Consider the following 25,639-nt stretch of genomic DNA (forward strand, 5'->3'; position numbering starts at 1 on the left):
AGCATCGTTTTTAAGCGCAGTCTCCAAGTAGAAGCATCTAGAGAACATCATTTGTTCCTTCAGTGACCTGATGCGCTGAGCAGTCCATTTGCCTGCTACTGTTTGCATGGATTAAAAGAATGGAGTGTATAAGATCATATTAATAGTTTTGAATGGAGAACTTGATTCCAATAGGTCAAAGGGCAAACTCATTACATGGAAGGGGGCCAAGGCACACAAACATTACCATTCATTACAAGTGGCTCACTTCAACAGAATTTACAAAAAAAAAAAACGCCCAAGAGTCACAGTCTTGGCTCCGTAGAAGTCACCAAGTCACCTATTGACTTTAAATGGGACTTTAACGTCTGCCAAGGGGTTTAAGAAACTCAGTCTTTGAATGATGGGATCATTGAGAAAATGTTTGACAGTCGTTGTGTGTGGAGGTCACATACAACGTCTGAAACGTCTGCTGTGCAGGGCAGTAATGCTGCCGTGTGTTTTCGCATAGGAAGTGGTAACTGAGTTTGTCATTCATTATGTCGACATTCGAAATGTTGACATGAGAATGAGAATGTCATTAAAGCCTATGGGGTAAATTTAGTATGATGAGAGTTCCCCATAACGTTCAACAAGATTCGAGGCATGTTAAAAAACATCAACTCACCAATCCCAATTATTTTTTGATTGAGATTGGCAAATTAGGCATCATGTTTAATTTCTTCGATCCCCCTACCCAGGCACATAGGCAGATTTATAAGCCTGGCCACCCCTAGACACAAAGGGCCTTATTCTGGTTGGTGCGGCCGGGCCGTACGCGTACGTTCCGGGGTTTTTCTTGATCTGCGCATGCGTACATTCGCTAATGCGCAGGCGCGAACACTCCACAACGCTTACGGCCTGGGTCTCTCCGTGCGAAAAAACCTGTACGCGAGTGTACGGGTAATGGGGCGGCATAGGGGCGTGTTGAGGGGAGCGGCCGAAATAATGAGGGAAAATGGGCGTAAACATGGGCGTACACGGGGGTGTGCACCAAAAATGAGCGGTGCTACTACCGCACGATCGCCTAAAGCACCGTTCATTTCGGACACCAAACAGGCGGCCGCCAACCGCCAGCTCAGACCACCCCTACAGATACCGCATGCCAGCGTGCGCCTGGGTTTGCTAATTTACGCTGATTACTACTCAAACACATACACCTGAATGTAATAAGCAATGCTGCAGTCTATTAAGTCCAAACCATGATTTCACTACCTGCAAGCCACACACAGCACTCAAACACATTGGAAGCTTATCTTTCTATACTTCTCTACATTTAAAGGTTTGTTTAATTTAAGGTAAGAATCTTTGTAAGACCTGCTTATATATGCTAAGGTAGGTATTTGCTAAACAGTTAGACACATTCACTACGTGCTTTCATAGACTTTACACAGTAGCACACTCAATCTACACAAGTCGACATGTGTCAACGTGTTCACTCTAATACAAACATAGGTTTTGTATTTATGATACAATAACATAAACCACATCTAACACCTACAAAGGATGTTTCAGCAATGTTTTAAGCCCATGCCCACTATTTTGCACATTAATTAATTCAATCAATTAATTAATTTTCATAATTATAGTTGAAAGGCAAGATTTGCAGGTCCATATATGTGAAGGGTATGCCAGCGTACACGGACGTACGCTCACTCTCCCGAGCGGTGACATAAGCTGAGTTTTCCATTAAAAACAATAGCGACCCGTCCGTGCAAGCTGGCGTACGCTCAGATTTCCGCAAGAAGTCGGCGGGAAGACGGACGAGAGACGTCCGTAAACGGTGGCGTACGCTCAGTTGTACGCCAGTTGTCGGAGTGTAAGGGCTGGCCCGTCCGTGTACGTTGGCGTACGCTCAATTGTACGCCACTCCCCTTTGACGTTGTTTCTGGCCGTACGTATGCGGCTGACTTGTGGGTGGACTTAACCCCAACGGCCGTGTACGGAGAGCGTACGTTAATAGCGAACGTACGCACGTTTGGCCGCTCCGATCAGAATAACCTCCAAAATTATTAGCTAACCCCCCAACAAAAAAATGCTAATAATTTTTTATAAAATGGGCCTCCTTTCCTATATCATAGGGGAAAATGTGCCTCCCCCTCCCCGTAGTATAGAAAAATGAGCCTCTTCCTCCTTAATGCCCTTTTTAACCAAGGTCTTAAATCCCGGGTCGCCGACCCTGCTTTTTACTAGGGTCGGCGACCCAGAATTTGCAACCCGGCTTCACCCTTTTACACTGAAGGAATACCTGTGTAATTTAGCAAATTACCCGTTTGACATTTTTAACCCGATAAAATGCTGCTCAGTGTAAAAGGTGGTAAGACTGCATCCGGCAAAACGACCCGGCATTTCGAGTGCCGGGTTACAGGTCTAAAATGGGCATTAGTTAGAACTGTAACAACACACTGCCTTTAGAGTTCATGCATTGACCTGCTGCAGCTGCACATTTCCCCTCAGCAGGTGCCACCCCTAGACATGTGCCTCACGTGTCTAGTGGGAAATCCGGCACTGCCCAGTTTTTGTCACAATGGGAAATTGTTCCGATACAGCCTTCCCCTATGGCTGGTCTAGCTTGCTCCCAGCTGGTCTGCAAAGTCTTTTGGACTAATGTGAAGAGTTTTTATTTAATAAACAGTACTTATTAACTATACAGTATGCAGTATTTCCCAATCTCCATATACACCTATGACACAACTATAGCAAACTTGACGGTACTTGTGTAATATCTGGGCGCCCGATTTTGACATTGGGTCGGAAAAATCGGTTGCATCACATGCGATGCGACCGATTCGACTCGATTTTTACATTGGATCCAATGTTAAATGGTCCCTGAGACCTGATTTTACATTGGAAGCAATGTTAAATGCCCCACAGACCCCATTTTTAATTGTATACCCACCCTGATGGGTAATTACTATGTGAAATGCCCCCCCATTGTTAATGCCACGCCACGATCAACGTCAACCTGAAGCATGGCGAGCGCAGCGAGTCCGCGAGGGGCGGCGGTACGCGTCCTCCGACCTTTTCATACCCCCACTATCCACGTCGGCCTGGAGTTGACTTTATATAGTGTGGCGAGCACAGCGAGCCACCGAGCCCGAAGCGTGGCGAGCGGACATGGAATACATGTTAAGTAATCCGTGTCCCCTCGCCACACTTCGGGCTTGTATTCTGCGTCCGTTTGCCACACTTCGGGCTGGGTAGCTCGCTGCGCTCACCACACTATATAAAATCAACTCCACGCCGACGTGGATAGTGGGGGTATGAAAAAGTCGGAGGACGCGTACCGCCGCCCCTCGCGGGCTCGCTGCGCTCACCATGCTTCGGGTTGGCATTGATTGTGGGGTGGCGTTAACAATGGGGGGGCATTTGACCTAATAATTAACCATCAGGGTGGGTATACAATGAAAAATCGGGTCTGGGGGGCATTTAACATTGGATCCAATGTAAAATCGGGTCTGAGGTACAATTTAATATTGGGTCCAATGGCAAAATCGGGTCCGTCGCATCGCATCGCATGCCATTATAATGGCATGCAATGCGACCGATTTTTTAATTGTACAGGAACGTCTTAAAAACCCCATAAATCGGGTCCCATCGCATGCCTTAAGTTAAGGCATGCGATTAAAAAATCGGGCGCCCAGATATTACACAAGTACCAATTTGACATTGATATTTAAACATACCATGAGAATGAAATTACCCAGCATGTCCTGCATAGAATTTACAGTTTGGTCCGCCTGTAAATCTTTTTTCTCCCCATTTAATAAATTACATTTAAAAAAAACAACATGTTATCACGTTCCGTGATTACAGCAGGGAGAATATGTGGGAACCAGAAGTGTTATCTGAAAAACACGAGCCTCCGTTATTACAGCGCTGAATCTGCAGTACTAAGATAAGCGACAATTGGCAAGATTTCTCATGCAGTTTTCTTTCAAGTTCAAAGTACTAAACAATTTGGCATTCCTAAAAAGACACGGAGTATAAGATGCATTTGTTATTAATATAAAATTGCATAAAACGAAATTGTTTTGACTTTAGAACCAACTCTGCTTCATATATACAATTTCATATATGAAAGTTGCACAGTGCACGCTGTCATATTTCCATGACCAATTATTACAACTGCAAAGTCCATGATATGAAATGACAATTAACCTGCTTAGTACATGGAATTGTACAAAATATCCTTCTTATTGCAGGAAACTAGGGGGTAAATCGGGGTTACCTACTTTCTGTCTGCCTTCTCTGGGAGAGGGCAGGCAGTTCAGAGTAGCAGAGGGGGCGGGGCCACTGACGGGACAGAAAAGGGGCGGTCCGCCAAAGGAACATCTTGTTGGGGGTGTGACCAGCCTTATTGCGTCCTTGTGGCCCTGCCCCCTGCCAAGTGATGTAGAATCTGATTGCTTTCCCTTAGCAACATCCCATCTTCAATAGAACACCCATCTTAGTAAATGTACCCTTAGATGCTTGGGGATTGGACCGTATGCTCTCTTTTCAAATGTCAGCTTACCGTACGCTGTAACTTATAAGTAAGACAGAATGCTGGAGATAATATGAAGACTGTTTAGACAGGGATCTCGCTGATCTGTACATGGGCCCTGATTCAGGTTAGCTCAGTAAGCTGCTGTGAACATCGCAGCTTACCGAGCACCTGAGACACCGTCCGCCACCTGGCTGAATCCCCGCCCCCCATCCAGCCACTGAATCCCCTTGGTACCATGCGAGAACACATCCCCTTGCATGACCATCGAATGATAGGTACTTGTGTATTTTGGCGGCGCCCATCGCATCGCATACCATAACGCATACGATGGTATGCGATGCGACGCGATATCGTACGATAGTGCACGATGGCATACAATTTTGAAATTGTATGCCATTGTACATGGCATACGATGCCATACGATGCGATGCGATTAAACATTGTATAAGCACCCTATTCTCAACTCCACGCCGACGTGGATAGTGGGGGTATGAAAAGGTCGTAGTTGGGGGGGTGGCGTGGGGGTGCATTTAACATTGTAAGCACCCATTAGGGTGCTCAAAAGCACCCTTTAGGGTGCTTATACGATTTTTAATCGTATAGGGGGGCAAAATCGCGTTGCATCGTATGCCATCGGGTGCATGGCATGCGATGCGATCCGTTCATCGTACGAAGGACATCGGGGGCGCCGCCAAAATACACAAGTACCCAATGATATCTCCTGCCTTTGCAAATAAAAGTCAGTGGAAGCTGACTTGGTACTTATGTAGTATCTGGACGTCCGATTTAGAAATCGGATTGGATCACATCGCATCGCATGCGACCAAATCGTATGCGATGCGATGGTCAAGATTTTTCCATAGGATTCAATGTTAAAATGGTCTGAGTCCATTTTAACATAGAATTCAATGGGAAAAAGGGGTCCTTTTCCTTTCCCCACTATCCAAGTGGGCATGGAGTTGGATATAAACCTGTGGCGAGCGTAGCGAGCCACCGAGCCCGAAGCGTGGCGAGGGGACACAGAATACTTTTTAAGAAATATGCGTCCCCTCGCCACGCTTCGGGCTCGGTGGCTCGCTGCGCTCGCCGCGCTATATAAAATCAACTCTATGCCCACTTGGATAGTGGGGAAATGAACAGGACCTTCTTAACATTGAATCCTATGCAAAATCGCATCGAATCGCATCGCATCGCATCTGATTGTATGCCTTAAGGTAAGGCATACAATCACAAAATCGGCAGCCCAGATACTACATAAGTAATGGTGCCCATACACGTTACAATTATTGTATACAATATTGTATACAATAATTGTAACGTGTATGGGCACCTTTACGCTGACTTTTATTTGTGGCTGCCGGGATAAAGACAGTGCGGGCAGGCACCGCACCGCCTGTGTAGCCATGGGAACGACCAGTGTTTTCATGGGGACGCGCATAAAACAAAGGGGATTTTTATGGGAGAGCCCCGTCCCCGTCCCCGCCACCCCCAGCCTACCCCTAACATTACAAATGGCTCTGCAACTATGCAAGTCACCAAAGCCATTAGCAAACGAGGCCTGCATAGGCACATAAAAGACCAGAGCCCCAAACATTGGAACGGGGCATTGGAATTTGCCCCGTTCTGATCAAATCAGAATCACCCCCTTGGCCACACCTCTGAAAAATCCTCTCCGCATCTAATACGGCAGCAGACATGAAAAACAGGAAGCCTGACGAAATGGGACATTTTAATGCAAAATGTAATCTCTTCTATCTTTTAGGTCCAGCCTCAAATTAATTTTCACTTACAGCGACGGCATATTTCTGCTGGTATAATCATTCAATCAAGCCTACCGAGTTAACCATGGCTGGAAGAGGCACTGTTGCTATTGCTGTCTGTAGAACTGCTCTACAGCAACACCTTCTTCAGGATGCCGAAAAATAATCAGCATTGTGCTTTACTTTCTTTGATTAAATGGAATAAACTCAGTCGGGTCCTTTTCTTTTTTAGCAAACCTGACCTTGTGTTCATCGTGTACATACTTATGCTGCTGCATTTCCTCTGCCAATTTCTTCTCCGCTCTAGAACTATTTAATTTGACAGAAAGAATATCCACGGTATTTATTTCAAACCACCTGAAGTACTCTACAGCTTCCCCACAAGTATACTTAGCAGAAGCAAGACAGCATAACACTGAACCTGAGGAAAGGGGTTGAAAGAAATGAAATGCATGTCGGCGAGAAGCATTCTCTTACGGCATACACCTTAGGAGCACCTAGACACTTTACTCCTAACAATTCAGCGCTAGTAAAGTCCCCTGATATTGGAAAAGGCAATGTTTTTAAACTCGTAACTTGAATCCAAGCAATCTCCTTCCACTAATCATATTGACGGAGATACAATAAAAGCAGCTCTTAAGATCTTTTAATAGAACAAGCTGTTAGTTCACATTTTACCGTGAAGTTGTTAACGACGATTATAAAAACGTTGTTTACAAAATGAAACGAGATACCTGGCATTTCTAGCGAAGATGGCGTGCCAGTGGCATGTGGAAATATACAGAACAATTTCCTTCTGTTCTGGCATACATTAAAGATTCAGACTAATTAAAGCAAAATTGATAGAGACAGTGAGTTTAAAAGATTAAAGCAAATTGATTTACTGTATGATTCTTGAGGATTATGATTTTCATTTCCTGTTGTTTTTCAATTCGTGGAGCGGAGTTTAGGAGTGTTATTATTAGTGAAGAGAACCTTGTTACTTGGAATATTTGCTAGTACCACTGACTAGTAGTTGTGAGGGTGTTGCATTTTGGTTGAAGGTTGTCAGATTTGTTTGGCTTTGGCTGATTACAGGGCGGGATGTACTAAGGGAAAAATGCGGTAAACCCCCGTTTTCGGGCATCTTCGCAGGGCAGGGTGTTGCCACCTTTGGGTTTCTATCGCCTATGGGCTTCTATCGCCACCGGCTGCAGACCCCACTAGTCCCGACTCCCATTCCGTGCCCTAACTCCTCCTCCCCCTAGCAGCATGTCAGTCACAGCCGGATGTCCTTCTGGCTGCAGGGGGAGGCGCCAGGGACAGCCGCTGAAGCGAGGGATGTGACGGAGACCCCCTGCACACCACATCACAGGTATCGTGGGGGGGCCTCCGTCACTGGTTTGTGAATACATATGCGCTACCATCGCTGCGGCCCGGCAAGGGGTGGCAATGTATTTTAATACATCCCATCCTCAGAACGGTAGAACAGCTATATTTTGTTTGTTATTTCCCTTGGGGGGGCAACTTCTTTAAAGAAAGTGCCTAAGTGTGGATGCCAGTTTTACCTAAAGGGCATCAGCAGACCAGGTGGGCTTTATGTCGCTTTAGTTGAGCTGTGGCCTCAAGTCGTGTGAGCTGAGCAGTTGGACCCTGTAAACTTTGGATAGGTCCCCGTAAGGAGAGCTCTTCCCTTGCGAGTTGAGTTTCTAGACAAGATAGCGGCAGTGGGTCCATCCTTCTACATAAGGGCAGGAGGCCCTTAAGTATTTTAATTTTTTATAATATTTCCATTAAACCGTTCACCCCATCACTATAGTTTAGAGGGAGGAATTTTTGTTAGCGTTAGTACAAATAGGCCTTCCTCCAAATTAAAACGTGGACCTTTCCCTGCCAATACAGATGTTGTGTCTTTATTTTAAGTAAAGTTGGCGAGAATGATGTATGGTATGGGTGCAGCCAGCTGTGGAACGTTTATGAACACTCAGCAGGAAGTCAGAACTAGATGACACGGCCTAGACCAGTGGTTCTCAAACTCGGTCCTCAGGGCTCCGCAAAGGTCGTGTTCTCCAGGTTTCTGCGTATCACCAACATCCACAAGTGACTTGAAAAAACAACACCTGTGTACGGTCCTGAGGACTGAGTTTGAGAACCTGTGCACTAGTCCTATTGGAGTATGGATTTTCTGCCTCTGTTCAATGTGCAGCCACCACAGCTCAATCAGTAGGCACTGTGGGGTAGATGTATGAAGCAGTGACATGGAAAGAGAAGTGATAAACTGGTACTTTATCACCGGCCAATCAGCTTCTAACTGTCCTTTTTTAAACCAGTCTGTAACTTAACAGTCTGGAGCTGATTGGCCGGTGTTAAAGTACCAGGCACTTTATCACTTCTCCCATATCACTGCTTCATAAATCTACCCATGTGTGCCACAGAAGTCATTGATCACAGCCATTCTGAGCAGAGCCCTCTGATCAGAAGTATCATGTATCAGGGAGGTTTGTCAAACCTTTCAAAGATGATAAGTGGAATTATTGCTCATAGCACCCAATAAGGTTCTGGCTATCATTTTATAGAATGCACTAGATAAATAATAGATATAATCTGGTTGCTTGCTATGAGAAACAGCTTCACATGTTATCTATAAAGGATTTGATACATAGCCTACTTAGACACCAACCAAACAGTGCCCCCAGTGGGCAAACAGCACACTACAAACCCAGCTTCTAACAAGTGAACTGCTTTTGAAGCAGCCCCTTGCAGGCATACATCTTGGCTTTATTCTGCTTCAAAAGCCTACAAAGTTCTTCTGAAATAGAATATCACTATACAACATCTTTAAGGCCAATATAGCGTTTTCATTAAAACAACAGTGACATTTCTCAGCATCAAACACCATCTTCAGTAACCATGTGCAAATCTTTACGTAGAACATTTGATCCATATTCCAGGAATAGATTGAGCGATAAAGCCAAAACCTCACCTTCTGCTGCTGAACATTCTGATCAATGCGCTGTCTCACATTCAAGACTAATCGTCTTTGGCTTGTCTGATAGACCTGCAAAACACAAGCGATCCAGCTCTCAATTAAATAAGAACATACAGAACAGAGAAAGTCACCAAAACTCCATTGCATGTATTTATAATAGACACAGTGATGGGGTGAAGCTGAGTTGGATGCGAAACTATAAATGAAAAAGTTGCATGCAAACATAAGCAAGTTACACCGACGTGCTGAGCTGGTTCCTGGTCATCAGCAGCATATGCGCCAGGTCTGGGCCAGCTGCGGGTACATCCAATATCTGTGCTCACTGCAGATATATCACTCTGCATCCCCCCCCCCCAAATTATATATAGTTATGGTGGTACAATATGGATACCTAACTAACACCCTTTCTAATCTGTAATGACTAAACCTGATCTCTATCCACAATCCCTCCCGTCCTCTTCGCTCCGCTGCCGGCCGCCGACTGACCTCTTACCTAATCACCTCCTCCCACTCCTGTGTCCAAGACTTCTCTCGCGCTGCCCCCCCCCTGCACTGGAACAACCTCCCGCCACCCATCAGGCTTTCTGATTCCCTTACCTCCTTTAAGTGCTCCCTCAAAACCCACTTCTTCCATTTAGCCTATCCCTCCTCCTAACCTCTTTCGCTCCTCCTATCCTGCCTACCCTACCCCTCCATCCGTTCCTACATATCCTATTGTTTTTTGTTCGTCCACCCACCTCCTTTTAGTCTGTTAACTCTTATGAGTAGGGTCCTCCTTCCTCACGTACTCACCCTACCTCTTTACCTCACCATCGCTCCTGCCCTGTTCTTCCCTTCCTCTACTTCATCTTCAGTCTCCTCGACAATTTCCACATCTACTTCAGAACTGATGCTGATTTTGGTTCTATCAGCTATACCCCTATTTATGCTGTATTTTATCAACACACCCTGTACGTTACCTTATAATTTGTTTTTTGTTTGCTATGTACGGCGCTGCAAACACTTTGTGGTGCCTTAAATAAACGTACTACTACTACTACTAATGTCTATAATACAGTTAAGACTATAATAGAACGTTTATAATAGAAGAGGAGGGCCAGGGGCATCCAAAGGTATCCTGCAAGCCAAATGTAGGTGCCATAGTGAAGGTAGCACCACTTACACACTCAAAGTTAGTGCCCTGTACTTGAGAAACAGGGGGAAGAACAGGCAGAGACAGGAGGAAGAGGGAAAAGAACATAGAGAGATGGGGAACCAGGGTTGAGATGTAGGGATGGCAATCAATCATCAATGTCTCAAAACCATTGGTGGTCTATAATGTGAAATACTTTTTCTATTGAGTGGTAAATGACCATCCAATTTCCACCCACCTACCAGGTGCCGGGATGGTGAGCCTATCTCCGCCTCTAGCCCTATGACAATGCTCCACTCATGGCTCTGTCTGGCAGCCCAGATGGGATGACCATTGGGGGGGGGGGGTTAATGCATTGGCGTGACACCATCAATAGTTTCATTGAAGATGGATTTATACCATCAGGTTTAACCAACAATGGTACCTTCGATGGTTTACCCTCTAAAAGACATCCCTAGGGAGATGGGAGTAACAGGAGAAAGAACTGGGGGAGGTGGGAGAAACAGGGGAGAGTACAGTTGGAGATGGGAAAACAGTAAAGAACAAGGGGAGATGGGAAAACCGGGGAAAGAAAAGGCGTAGCTGAATGGAAAAGGGGAAAGAACAGGGGGAGATAGGAGCGAGCAAGCCAGCTCGAGGCATGTTCGACATGGGACACCACACATGCCGATTTTCTGCCGCTACATTCCATCTTGAGGCCGGACGCATCTCCTGCATTAAACTCACAGGGGCAGACTTATTAAGCTCAGTGAAGTCATAAAGTAGCTGGTACTTTCAGCTCCTAATTGTTATTTTTAAACTCCGTCTGTAAAGCTGGCCATACATCTACAGATCGATTGTCAGATTGAGCTGGTTGGAACAAAAACCTGGTAATGGATGAGAGCAAATACAGTTGCTCATTTGATTTAAAAAGCTGGAAAACTGCCAAAAACTGTCATTCAGATATTACCAGGATTGTGTCCTAACCAGCCCAATCTGACAATCAATCTGTAGATGTATGGCCAGCTTAGCTTGACAGTTAAGATCTGATTGGCTGGTGATAAAGTACCAGCCACTTTATCGCTTCACTGAGCTTAATAAATCTCCCCCTTAGTACAAAGCAGTGATAAATAAAATGATGCGGAAACTAATGTTTTTTGTAATCATTTTATAACAACCACCTTGATATAAAGGCCCTATAGGGCTTTTACTGTATCTGTGATTAACATTGCCTATTCCACTGAAGGGCACTCAAATCTATATTCATGTACCCCCCCAAAATAGTTTTAGGCCAGACCTGGAGAAATTGAGAGATGTGATAAAACGGGGAAGAACCTTTGCCAAAAGAACAAAGGTTGTTTTTTTTCTCCCCCTGGAGGAAATTTGATTAAAAAAACTTAATAGATGTCAGCAATGGACAACTGAGAGGAAAAGCAATTTATTCAGCTAGAATTCTACCCAAACACAGAAGAGAGAAGTCTTGTTACATAAGCTGCTTTGATGGGATAATGCCAGAAAGTCGACTTAAGAGTTCAATTCTGTCTAAGATGGATCTGATTAAATCCCTATCATCCAGTACATATTATTGCTAAGTAATGCAGAACAATCATAATCTAAAGGCAAGTCACATTCATTTGGTAGTTGGGGAAATTAGCATTCCAGGCATCTAAAAATGTGTCTGGTCTCCAAGTTATATAACATATAATAAATCATTTCAGCCTTGGAGACAAGACGAGACTAAAAACTAAGAAGGTGGTGGGTGGGGCGCCCATTCTACAATAATATATCAGTAACAAGTAGGTTTATTATGAGACAAAGGGGATTATTCTGGTTGATTCGCAGCCTTGCAAGTCCACCAAACCGCGCCTGCCCCGCGAATGCCGGGCCGCCCGCTCCCCCTTGCAGCGTGTGTTCCCACGCACAGAATGCAAATGGATGTTAAACGTAAACATCCATTCACATGCTGCAGGGGTTGCCCACACCTTTCGATGGCCGCCGACAATGGAAATGGGCGGGTCCACGCAGGTCCACGCCCGCTATGTTGGGTGCACGCACCCAACACCCGCTATGTTGGGTGCACACACCCAACATAGAATCATAGCCTAGCAAACAGATGCAATCCGCCCGCCGCCCACCCGAACGTCTTCCGAATTCGACGTCACCCACCCACCCCAAGTAGGCTTCGCCACGTCTGCATTAGAAGGGAACGCCCAGCTTTTCTATGGGGACACCCATAAAACACTGGGAGCTAACCTGCTCCAGCCGCCTGTCTGCCCCCTTCCCTCCCCTCCTCAAGCGAACGACCCGGCGAATTTTAAACTCGCCGAAGCCATTCGCTCCTGGGGTTCGCACATGCGTATAATCACACATGTGCAAACCCCGAACATCGGGAAAGAGGCCAAATTCATGCCCAAATGAACAGGTCTGAATCAGCCCAAAGGTAAGGGAATTTTGTTCAGAAATGGGCCAAAGTGTTTCGGGTAACATTTCTGAGGTTTGTTTCCTGCAAATTCAATTTGCCAAGAAAAGCATCAAATAACCAACACCATTTGGGGGAGCAAACCAATCACAATTCATGGAATGTAAAACAGCCAATCAAAGAGCATCAGTTCATGGAATGTAAAACAGCCATCAGAGAGTGACCACCTGCACTATAATATAAAGTGTGTAAGACAAAAAATACCAAAAGAAGTCGCGCTGGGAACCGCTCAATGTCATTTAACCAAAATGAATTAATCAGCAGGAATAGTATCAATAATAATAATAATAATAAAAAATAATAAAAGCCAGGTGAATGGCTAATAATTAATAAAGCATTTTATGTTAATTCAATGATAATATATAAGCATAAAAATTAATATCATAACATTTAATAATTATACATATAGGTACCGGCCGATACAAAATAAAAGGAGAAAAATATTGATAAAAAATATTAAATAAAATTGAAAAAAGACTTTTTTTGTAAAAAGTTAAAAGTATGTAGAGACCACAGGAGTTTGTTTGAGACATCTTGAGACAATGTATCCATTATCTGGGGAAATTGCTGAAATGGTATCTGTTGATGAATGCCAGAGTAATTTGTTATTAAGCAACTTCTGCCCAGGTTCTCAAGTCAGACTCCCGCGTGCCGGCCGGCGTTGGATGGATAAAAGTTGTGCAGACCTGACGCGTTTCCCCGCCTTCGTCTGTCGGCGGCTTTATCAAAGATCAAGTGTCAAGTTTCTAAACCAGTGTTTTTCAACCGCTGTGCCGTGGCATACTAGTGTGCCTTGAGCTATTCTCAAGTGTGCCCCCAGATCTAGAGATGCCCAAACCAGTTTACAGACCCCACCAGTTCCATTGTTATTTACTGGTCTCTTCTTTTCATGTAAAGGGCCAATATATTTTATTTGTGTTACCTGTGAGGACCAGTGTGATTGTTTTTTATATGGGGGCCAATAGGTTTGTTTTTTTCCTGTGGGGGCCAATGTGTTTTGTCCTGTGGGGATATCATGGTGTGCCTTGGCAATTTTAAAATCTAATTTAGTGCGCCGCAAGGTAAAAAGGTTGAAAATCACTGTTCTAAACAGTTGATTAAAGCTACGGATGGAGCCCCTCTCATTCATCTCCAGGGCTCGCCAGAATGTCACTGCTGGCGAGCGCTGGCGGAGAGGGGCTCCAGCTGACTGGGACGTGCAAGCATCTCACACGCACGTGCGTCCCAGTCACTCGGTGGCGGGGATCAGGAACCCTGCCCGGGAAATAGGCAGATATAAAGGGGGGGTGCGGGGAGGCGGTGGGGATCAACGGGGAGCTCCATTGGAACGGGGCGCGTTAAGGGGTTAAGACCTGTCTGTGTCACAATAACTAAATAGAGCAGTGCCGGTGCAAGGCACCGGAGCGCCCCAGGCGGGAGGGGGTGCTCCAGTGCTCACCCGGCCGCTGTACAGGAGAGGGGGGTGCTGGTGATCGCGGCGCTCCGGGGGGACGACGCTGCGGTTCTCACCCGCCGCGTCATTACCCTGGGAAGGGGGGGGGGGGTGGCGGGGGGGAATAGGAAGTGCCACTCACCGCTGCGGCTGCGCTGGTTCCTTCTTCTGCGGCTGGTGGGGAGACCCGTCCCTAGTCCCTGCTGCAGCCGCTGACTGCCTAGCACTGCTGCCACGGAGGCATTGTTCCCCGCTGACGCCAATGGTGAGGGGCGACCGGCAGCTGGGACCAGTGTCTCACCACCAGCGGTAGCAGCGCTAGGCAGCAGCAGGGACCAGGGATGGTTTTTAGAATGGTCACAACTATATTTGATTCAAATGTTGGGCTGAAGAGGCGCCCTCCAGTGGCCGCCGCCCTAGGCCTAGTGGTAGCACCGGCCCTGAAATAGAGCATTGCTAATCGACACCAACCGACGACAGTATGAATTATGTATACACTGCAAGTCGTTCCTGTTATTTTTTTTTTTACTGTAACTTTAAAACTCGACGCTCACTGCAGAGCCTGAAGTTGCTGTGCTGAAGTCTGTGGTAGATAAGTGTGCCCAGGAGAATTCATGTCCTTGATTTTACATTGATTTCTGTCCAGAGTGACAAGGAAAATAACTGCCCAGAGGCACAAATGCTTCTCAGATCCCGTTGGCTCTGTGAGTGTATTATAAATAGACTGGCAAGAGAAAAATGTATTGTCAGCCAATCAGTTCAATCGATACAAATTACAGGAAGACGGCTACAGTTTTCAAGGAAAGTTTGAGAAACAGCGATCCCAGCGCATCAAATTGTTTTGCATTTATTCATCATTAGCGCGGGACGTTTGTACTTTGTACGTTGGTGTAAAGCGATAATGTACAGTATATTGTCATTTAAAGTGGATACATAATTGACGCCAAAGAAAAGTGCAAAATAATAATTTTAAACAATTATTAATATGGGGTAAATTTACTAAGATGGAAGGTCTATAGAAAATGGCGTGTTTCCCATAGCAACCAATCAGATTCTACTTATTATTTATTTAGCACCTTCTATTAGATAATAAAAATACCCTTGTTGGTTGCTATGGGACATCCCATCTTTAATAGAACTCCCATCCCAGTAAATTAACCCCTATGAATCTAATACTTTTCAAGTATTTACAAACTCTTTTACTTTTACAATGACATTTTCCTCATCAGAGCTTTATCTTTGAATGCTGCCTGGAGGGCTATCGGCATGTCATGTGTTAACGCGTTCCCATGTATTAAGGAATGCAGGTGCTGCTCCACAGCTGGTTCCTGGCTTTATCCACTTTGTCAGGATCTGGATTGTCACCTGGATCATTTGTGATCTTCTGCAACTTTTCTCACTTTCGCTGCTTTTCCTATGAAATGGCATAATTTGCTGAGCTTCTCTATGGGAAAGGTCAGTCAGAAAGAGGAAGCTGGGGGCGGGGCCGGTGGGTGTGCTGTGAAAGGGCCAGGGCTGGAGGTAGAGCTCAACAACTGAGCCCTTGTGTTGGGGTGTGGCCATTGCAATTGCGTCATCATGGCCAGGCCCCTCCTTGGTTTAGTGCCACCCTAATACTTATCTAAGTGCCGTCTTCTGATGCAGATATGTTAATGCACCCAGCTGTACTAGTCCTATACTGTCTTGAACTGTAACTGTTTTGTAAGTGGGTGCTGCGAATCCCTAGGGGCGCTGTATAATATATATATATATATATATATATATATATATATATATATATATATATATATATATAGACGTTTGGTTTGCAGGATGGCACTCTAAATAGAAAAAAATCCCGGTGCCAGGAACATAAAGTTTTAGAACATGAAAAGCACTTACCCCCCCTTGGTTGTAGAAGGATAGGAACCGGCACACGGGTGGATGGTGAAGGAAAGTTGATTTATTGTACAAACATGATTGCACACAACGACAGCTGTACACCTGACAGCTGTTTCAACCGAAATAAACGGTTTTCATCAGAGGTATATATATATATATATAACGTTAGCAGGCCGGCACAATGCAGTAGGAAGAATGTCTGGTGCCTTCGCAGGGATAATAAATACAGCAAGAGAAGGTGCGGCACTCAGAATAAATACGATAAAAAATACTCAGATAGCCATTTGCGTGGACAACGTTTCAGTTGTATTAAACAACTTTTTTCAAGTCTTACATCATGTGTGCCACACGTTCCCTTGCTATATATATATATATACTGTATATATAAAAAGTAACAATAATGCGCAAGTCCTGAGCTGTAGTCTTTTAAGGAACCAACAGTCCCAGATGGTGAATAATTCGATATACACTTATGATCACAGTTCAGCAATCGGCAGCTTCCCGCGTTTCACTTGGATGTGTGAACAAATGGATTTTCTAAAAAAGAAGGAAGCACTCCATAGTGTGTGCATCAGTAGGAAAAGTTTCTTTATTCCATAAAAACCACTCACAAACAACAATCAATGGGTCACGTACCAATAAAAGCGTTTTTTTTTTTTTTTTTTTTTTAATTACTTTTTATTGGTTTTTCTTTCAAGTAATGCGAGACAAAATGTGACAAAACAATAGTGTCTTTCTGATCAGTGTCAGACAATGGTTATACAGTGGTTATACGTTGATTGGTCATTGGTTAAACATTAGATTGCACTTCACAATGTTGTTACGTATTCGGAACATGCATATGTATATCTTTACGACATTCCCTGCAATGTACGAATATTTATCCCTTTAAATAGTTAATGGCTCTAGAAATGCTGTCTATCTAAGTATCAATCATGGATAAGAGAAAGCAATAAAGAGAAATGAAAGTATAACTTCAACACTAGCTTAAGTAGATAATTTCTAGAATGGTTCCCAGTCATAATAGCTTATCTAAAAAAGAGAGAATCAAGTTAGAAGCTTACTACTTCTTAAGCTAGAACTTAGTTCGTAACGTTCACCATAATAGTTAACTAGGTAATTGACACCTATGTGATATCGTATACCTGCTTAGACATAAACATAAACATAAACATACAATTTACATTGACGAAGACAGAAGGGGGAGGGGGTGGGGGGGGGGGGGTATGCAAGGGGTAGCAGTGTCTCCTTCGCCTAGATTAATTTTTCCTAGTGTGTAGCAGGAGTCGACAAATTCTTGTACTTGTCTGGGGTATTCTTTTCAAGTTTGCCAGCTTGAGTCTGCATGTCAACGTGTCATCTCTTTTTCCCGCAGGCCTCATTCGTCATGGAAGCTCATTTACCTTGAGGGGATCTACGTAGGCTATTCTGAGTCCTTACTGTAACTCCATGTTCCAAACCTTTAGGAAGTGGTGTTATGATTTCTATTCCCTGTTGCGTTCTCCGTGATCAAGGGGTTGACTCTATTCCACGAGGAAGTTTCAAAGTAATTCATAATGGTGTGTCTGGAGTCTTGATCAAGGGATAATATGTATTTATGCCATTTTAATTGGAATTTGTGTGTGTTACTATTTTCCTGTACCATTGTAGACTTAAGATCGAAGTATAAATATTGTAGTAATAAAGATTTTAATTCCTGAATACTGGGTGCTGTCTTTTTTATCCAGTGCTTTCAAATTAGTTTCTTTGCTAAGGTAAATATTAGAACTAATATCGGAGTGTATTGCGTTAAGGTAGGATTTAAAGTAGAGTTTACCCCAGCTTTTTGGAAGTCTAATAGGAGACAGACCTCTGGAGTCATTGTTATTGAAGTTTGAAGAATATTATTGGTATAGTTAATAGTTTTATACCAGAATCTGCGCACTTTCGAGCATTCCCAGAAGCAATGGATAAATTTCGCGTTGCTCATTGAGCATTTGTAGCAATGTCCTGGATCGTCTGCTACCATATATTTCCTTTGAGCTGGGGTAATAAAAGATTTGTGTATAAATTTTAAATGTGTTTCCTGGAGATATGCCGAAGTCAAGTATCTGGTTAATGCACAGTAGTTTTCTATGGTATTTAGCGGCATATCCCTTTCGAGGATTATTTCGGGTTGCCATTTGTTCTCTAGATTTTTGATTTGATTTTCAAATGTAGTGTTGGCTTCGATAAGATAGGGGTATAATAAGTTTAATTTATACTTCCCTGTAGTTCTGAAAGTTAAAATTTTGAGAATTGGATGGGGGAGCAAGCTATTATTTGGTGTGAGGTTTAATGTTTGTGCATAATGTCTTACTTGGAGATATAGATAAAACAGGGGGACCTCGGCAGTGCATATGTTTGTGCCAATGTGCTAAAGGGCAGAATTCCTCCTCCCGGGTCGAAGACCTTGGTCACGAGAGACAAGCCACTTTGTTTCCATTTCAAGATCGTAGCATTGGTCAATGAAGGGGGGAAGCTAGGGTTGCCCCATAGCGGCATATAAGGGGAAGTATGTGGGTCCCGCTTAAGTTTCTTGTGTAAGTAAATCCAATTGAGATACGTATCTTTGAAGATAATGTTATCTAGCAGTGTTTTCGGTATGTCAGTATATTTCTGATGGAGCAGTGCCGCTGGGGAAAATGGATAGAAGTTTGCACAATCCAAATTATAATCAGTGTATATAGATTTCTCCAACAGCCAGTCACTAGCGTATCTAAATAGAACCGAGGCAGTATATGCCTTAAAATCTGGTACTCGGAGACCTCCTTGTGATTTGGGTAGTATTAGTTTAGAAAGTGCAATCCTCGCTCTTTTCCCTCTCCATAAAAATTTAGTAAGTGCTGAATTTATTTTTTGTATGTCTATTTGTTTAAGGGCCATAGGAAGAAGTTGAATGAAATAAAATATTTTGGGGAATATAATGGACTTGATTAGCGCTGCTCTCCCGAGTAGCGAGAGAGGCATTTGGTTCCACGTTTCTAAAAGTGCTAAGGTTTTTGCGATAATTTGTGAGTAATTTGCTTTATATAGATTTTCGGTTTTGTTTGTGATGTTTACCCCTAGGTACTTTATCTGGGTCTGGGCTAACTTGAATTTATTGAGGATGGGGTCGTTGGACGTGTCCGCTGTGTGTTTTCCTACATGAAGGAGTTCCGACTTGTCTAAGTTAATTTTATATCCCGATATTAGACTAAATCTATGAATTAGGGAGAGAATGGCTGGTATTGATTTTTGAGGATTTGTGACGTAGAGGATCATATCGTCGGCAAAAAGTGATAATTTTAGTTCATGTCTATTTATATGAATTCCAGTGAATTCTTTGGATTGGCGTAGGGTAAGGGCCAAGGGCTCAATGGCTATGGCGAACAAAAGGGGGGATAGGGGACAGCCCTGTCTAGTTCCTTTATAAAGTTGGAAATACTCTGATATCTGCCCGTTGGTTACTATTTGGGAGACTGGTTTAAAATATAGTAATTTGACATATTCAATGAACTCCTTGGGGATGCCAAAAAGTTCCATTGTCTTGATTAAGTGGGGCCACAAAACAAGGTCAAAGGCCTTTTCTGCATCAATAGAGATTACTATGCCTGGTGGGAGGGAATCTGAGGTATTTTGCATCTTTTGAATAGCTGTTATTGTTTTGCGCACATTCACTACTGATTGCCTGCCCATTATGAAACCTGTCTGATCGGGGTGGATTATTAAAGGCATTAGAGGTTTTAATCGATCAGTCAGTATTTTTGCTAGTATCTTGTAGTCAGAATTTAACAAAGAGATCGGTCTGTAAGACCCTGGGTTTGTTAAATCTCTTCCCGTTTTCGGGAGCGTTTTAATAAATGCTGCGTTAAAAAGGGAAGGGGGAGATTTAGTTCGTAGTATGTGGTTAAATGCCTTGGTCAGGGGCTGTATAACCTGGTTCTTCATTATTTTGTAGAAACTATTCCCAAATCCGTCTGGACCCGGTGCTTTGCCTTTCTTTAGATTTTTTATCACCAGTGCCACTTCTTCTGTTGTGATGGGATCTAAAAGTGGGCTGGTTTTGTCAGCTGGGATCTTGGGAAATATTATTGACGAATACAGTGAAGAGGGCAAGCCCTCCTGTACATCTTCTGGTAGTTTAGTGGGGGGGTTATTTGCGTATAGATGGGAATAAAAGTCTTTTAGGACCTGAGCTATTTGAACGTTGGAAGTGGTTAGTTGTCCATTTGGTAGCCTAAGGGGTTGGACTACGGTTGGGTTTCTAGTTCCGTTAAGCATGTTTGTTAATAGTTTGCCCGTTTTATTTCCAAAGTTATGATAGCGATAATTAATGCTATATAAGTATTTGTTGCCTCTATTGTGTAAGTATTCATTCAAGTGTGTGTTAGCTGATGTGTAGAGTTGGCGGTTACCTGTTGTGGGGTTTTGTTGATATCTAGTATATGCTAGTGTTAGTTTCTGCTGGAGTGCTAAAAAAGCGGATGAGTAACTTTTGTTCAATTTGGCTACATAAGATAGGATGTTCCCTCTCAATACCGCCTTAGCAGTAACCCAGAACAATGCTGGGTCTGAATCGGCATGTGGTAAGTTATTTAAACAATATTCTTCCCAGTCTTTTCTTAATTTGTCAGTAAAGGTGGTTGATGTAAGGAGGTGGTTCGGGAATCTCCAGGCAGATCTAGTTGATGGCTCTTCTGTCACTAAGACTTTGAACCAGACGAGTGAGTGATCAGATACTACGATTGGCTCGATCTCAGTGGCTGTGACTCTCGGGAGCAAGGTCTCCGACCCCAGAACATAATCGATCCTTGAAAATGTGTGGTGAGCCGCCGATTGGCAGGTAAATTCTCTGGCTGTGGGATTAAGCACCCTCCATATGTCCATGAGTCTTAGTGTGGATGCTAGTTGTGGGACGCCTAGTTTAGGGAGCGGTAAAGCCCGTACGCTATGGTTGGATCTGTCTAAGTATGTATCTGAGGTTAGATTAAAATCCCCACATAGTATCAGCTTTGTATCTATGTATGGGGTTAGATGCTTGACTAGGCTGTGAAAGAAGGTTTTTTTGTAAGTCGTGGGGGCGTAAATATTGCATAAGGTGTATATTTGTGTGTGTAAAGATATCTGGGCTATTACATATCTTCCTTCAATGTCTTCAATTTTATGTATTAATTCAAATGGGATGTTCTTTCTGATTAGTATAACTACTCCTCTAGATTTTGAATTATAGCTTGCTGCGGCTATCATTTTCCATCCAAGCATTTGTAACTTAACCATTTCTGAGGGAATTAAATGAGCTTCCTGAATATACATGATATCTAATTTTAATTTATTTCCATATACTAAGATTTTGTGTCTTTTGGCGGGGGAGTTAAAACCGCCCACATTGAGGGATCCAATTTTTATTTCTGTCATGTTGCGTGTAAGGGGTGAGATGGCCCGTCAACATACCTGTTTAGTTGTTTTCTTTTGGCTTTGGATGCATCGCTACACCTTGGAAGGGGGGGACACAAAAGGGAGGGGGTAACAAGACAACAATACATATTATAATTACATTTACATTTAAACATTTGGAGCTCGCTAGTCGAGCTAGCTATCTTCTTATAGCCAACTGTCAGGCCACGGCCCAAGAACAGCATTATATAGAGAACATAAGTGTGTCCTGCACACTTAATCATATAAATCCGGAGTCAAACTCCCTCCGGAATGGCTTGAACATGAATTTGAAAAACACCTATCCGTCTGCATCACATGTAAGTGTATAGAATTGAAGAGAGGGAGGGGGGGGGGAGAGGGGAAGGAGGGAGAGAATTAGGAAAGGGTGATAAGGAGTAAGGAATGGAAAAAGAGTCGAATATTTATGGAGGGGTGAAGATAAGCAGAGGAAAACAAGGTTATACATTCTATTGTAACTATTATAACTAATAATTGCACAAAATAGTTGTGCCAAACTTCGTTCAACATTAAGGTCTCTCCTAGGAGGTAACCGGGTTTTATAAAGATGTCCAGGTATATTCAGATATCATCCATAAAGTAAAGGATACTATCCCTATATAAGGGAGCATTAGGGGGTATCAGCGATGTTGTCCCCATTGTTGTGAATTTCACTCCGAAGATAGTCAATGGCATCTGCTGGCGAGGTAAAGTCGTATTGAGAGTCCTTGTAGAAAATTCTCAACTTCGCGGGGTACAGAAGAGCGAATTTGATTTTCTCAGCGATCAATCTACTACAGATTGGAGAAAATGTTTTACGCATCTTAGTCACTTCCGCCGAAAAGTCTTGGAATAATCGAAGGTTGTTGCCTTCCCATTGTAAGTTAGAGATTTTCCTTGAAGCTCTCCATAGTATCATTTTGTGTACATAGCTTAAACATTTAAATATCAGGACTCTAGGTCTGGTATCCCCAGGACGTGGGGGAGGGCCTAATCTGTGTACTCTTTCTATGACCATTGATGTGCATTCCGCTTTGACATTAAGTAGTTGCGGGAGGGTGTTTCCAACAAAAAGATCGAGGGCCGGGCCCTTGACAGATTCCGGGAGACCTATTAGTCTTAGATTGCTCCGTCTTGACCGGTTCTCGATTTCCTCGAGTTTGTTGATGATGTTATAGTTTTCCTTCTCCAATCTCTTTATTTCGCACATGGCTCCAGCCAAATCATGTGCTATTGCACCCACATTGTTTTCTACAGTGTCCACCCTATGTGTGAGGTTTTGGAGTTGAGATGTAATGTCACTCACTGCTTTAGCCAGCAGTGGAGCCATGGTTGATGTTATTGCATCGACCATATCATCATAGGTTAACGGTACCAGATTAGAAGATTAATGTATTTCTGTGTCTTCTTCTTGGTTGTTTAGGATAGCTTTTTTTTGTGCAGGGGAGGATGCCTCTGTTTCAGAGGATTTAGAGTTTCCCGGGCCTCTCTTAACTTGAATCCCACTCTGTTGTGCTGAGCGTTGGGGCGAGGGGGTTGATTTGTTTTTTTCCATGGTAGGTTCGACTCGGGGGGGGGAGGGGGATGGGTATAGTGAATGCCAGTCGGTGTCTGTGTTGGTTGCTGTGATTAGTAGCCACTTCCGGATGGGATTTTAGTTAGTGGTTATTCCGATTCCATGTCAGTACTGTTAAGTGCCAAACTCAAGGGGCTGACTGGTCCTTCTCCTTCCTGTTGGTTTGTATTTGCCTCTTTTTAGTGAGTTGCTAAGGGTAGCCAAAGGATCAGAGGAGCAGTTATTAGGAGTTTGCGGCACTAACTTTGTTAGGGACAGAGTTCTGCGTTTGTTTGTTTGTGACCCAGTGCACAGTTCTTTAAACTGACTGTTTAATGTTTGATGAGGTACTGAGGTACTGAGGTACTGAGGTGCTGAGGTGCTATGAGGGGAATGGTTTCCTCTGGAATATTTTGCCCCTTCGTGTGTAGGTGTTTGTACCTGGTCTTTTATATAAGGGTGACTGAGTCAGCCTTTTTCTGAGCCCTGCTAGTCTGCTGGGGTGTTTGTAGCCTCAGCGCCAGCGTGTCTGCGCGTATGATTACTGGCCCCACGTCCCTGTCCTGCAGCACTACAGGGAGGGCGATGTTCAGTACCTTGCTTTTTCCTGCTGGTCGGCTGTGCTGGGTGTTGGGAGTGCAGAGATGGGTCCCCGCTCGGTGCTGTGAGTCCGCGCTTGTCTCTGGAATGGAAGCAATGTCCTTCTCTGCTGTTGCTGTCTGAGCCGTCTGAGTCGCGGCCTCCCAAGATGGCGGGCGCTGCTGGGTGGCCTCGAGCGTCGCAGCCTGCAGGAGGGGTTTTACTCCCTCCCCGGCTCTGCAACTAGCTCGGCAGGCTCTGGGGACGTTCCGGAGGCGATGAGAGTCTCCGGGGGTGCTGGATCAGGCAATTAGCTGTGTTTTGAAGTTAGCGTCGCCCGGAGCTCCGTCTAGGTGCATCTTCCCAGAATGGCCGCCAAGCCACGCCCCCAATAAAAGCGGTTTAAGACAACCGCAGCTTACAGCGTATACACCACAGACACAGCGGTCTGGTTAGAGCGGCTGCATCGTCACCTTCGTCTGACGCTAGGCCACACCCCTACGCGCTTCGTCACCAGGAGTTCATCCTATATATATAATATATATAACTGTCCAGTCGGAGTAGCACTCCTCACCGGTTTTCAAGTTGCGGTGCCATCCAGGAAATCCCCGGCCCTGAGGATCCAATATAGTACCAAGGTGGCGGCAATCGCTATAATAAATCAATACGGAGTCGGCATAAGTGGTCGACATTTTGAAGCCAATTTAATTATGTTGCTTCTTCATCAGAACATACTTCCTTTTGAAGAAGCAACATAAATAAATTGGCTTCGAAACGTCTACCACTTATGCCGACTCCATATTGATTTATTGAAGCGAGTGCCGCCACCTTGGTAATATATATATATATATATATATATATATATATATATATATATATATATATATATATATATATATATATATATATATATATATCCATATCGTAGAGGATAGCACTCTCCCAATCCTTGAGCCAACTGCCGGGGTGCCTGAAGCCAGAAAGTCCCAATCCTGGGTGCTTCCAAATATATACGAGTAGAAAAGTGGGAGACACTCACCGGACTTGCTGAAGCAAAAGTTTTTTAATGGTACATACCACCTTTCAAATCACCATGTGCATAACAGTGGGTACAGGTCGACGTTTCGGTCCTGGCTGGACCTTTATCAAGACCCCCTTTCTGCCTCCCCCCTTTCTGCCTCCTCCACACTGGAGGAGGCAGAAAGGGGGTCTTGATAAAGGTCCAGCCAGGACCGAAACGTCGACCTGTACCCACTGTTATGCACATGGTGATTTGAAAGGTGGTATGTACCATTAAAAAACTTTTGCTTCAGCAAGTCCGGTGAGTGTCTCCCACTTTTCTACTCGTATATATATATATATATATATATATATATATATATACATTAACACTGTGTATCCCTTGCATGCAGCTTTCATTGTTTTCTTTGATAAGCAGATACTTCCCACATTATGCATTGATTGTGGCTATAACCGTCTATTATCTATCTATCTATCTATCTATCTATCTATCTATCTATCTATCTATCTATCTATCTATATATATATGTGTTTGTGTGTGTGTGTTTAATAATTAACAAATAAAACATATATAAATAATAATAACCTTAATAATAATAATAATAATAATAATAATAATGTAGGTACAGATTGTGTTTATTGACAAATTGCATTTAAGAAACCCTAAAATGGTGCGTTCCAGCTTTGCAAATACTTGTTTTCTGCTTTTAGAGATCTTGATGCTGAGAATGTGTAAATCTCAGCTTTTAGATCTGGAGGACTTGAGATCTTTGTGTGTTTTATCCATGTGGACAGCTGTGATTTATCTGATCTCTGATCTGATCTCTATGATTATGCATTTTCTATACTGCTGTATCTTTAGAGCAGGCTTGAGCAACCTATGGCCCCACATCTGCCGCGTTACTGACTACCAA

At 43.7% G+C, this 25,639-nt stretch overlaps 1 protein-coding gene across 2 annotated transcripts in view; it reads right to left on the minus strand.

Moving 5' to 3' along the window:
• Positions 1 to 25,639, minus strand: part of OXR1 (oxidation resistance 1) — a 402,412-nt gene that overhangs the window by 306,916 nt on the left and 69,857 nt on the right. For both annotated transcript variants that reach the window (XM_083186876.1, XM_083186874.1), the window contains exon 2: positions 9,230 to 9,304. In XM_083186876.1, coding sequence (XP_083043002.1) covers positions 9,230 to 9,246 — 17 coding nt within the window. In that variant the 5' untranslated portion in view covers positions 9,247 to 9,304. The remainder of the gene's footprint in view (positions 1 to 9,229; positions 9,305 to 25,639) is intronic.

This window comes from Crinia signifera, chromosome 5, assembly GCF_055691185.1.
Source record: "Crinia signifera chromosome 5, ASM5569118v1, whole genome shotgun sequence".
In the NCBI taxonomy this organism is placed as follows: domain Eukaryota; kingdom Metazoa; phylum Chordata; class Amphibia; order Anura; family Myobatrachidae; genus Crinia; species Crinia signifera.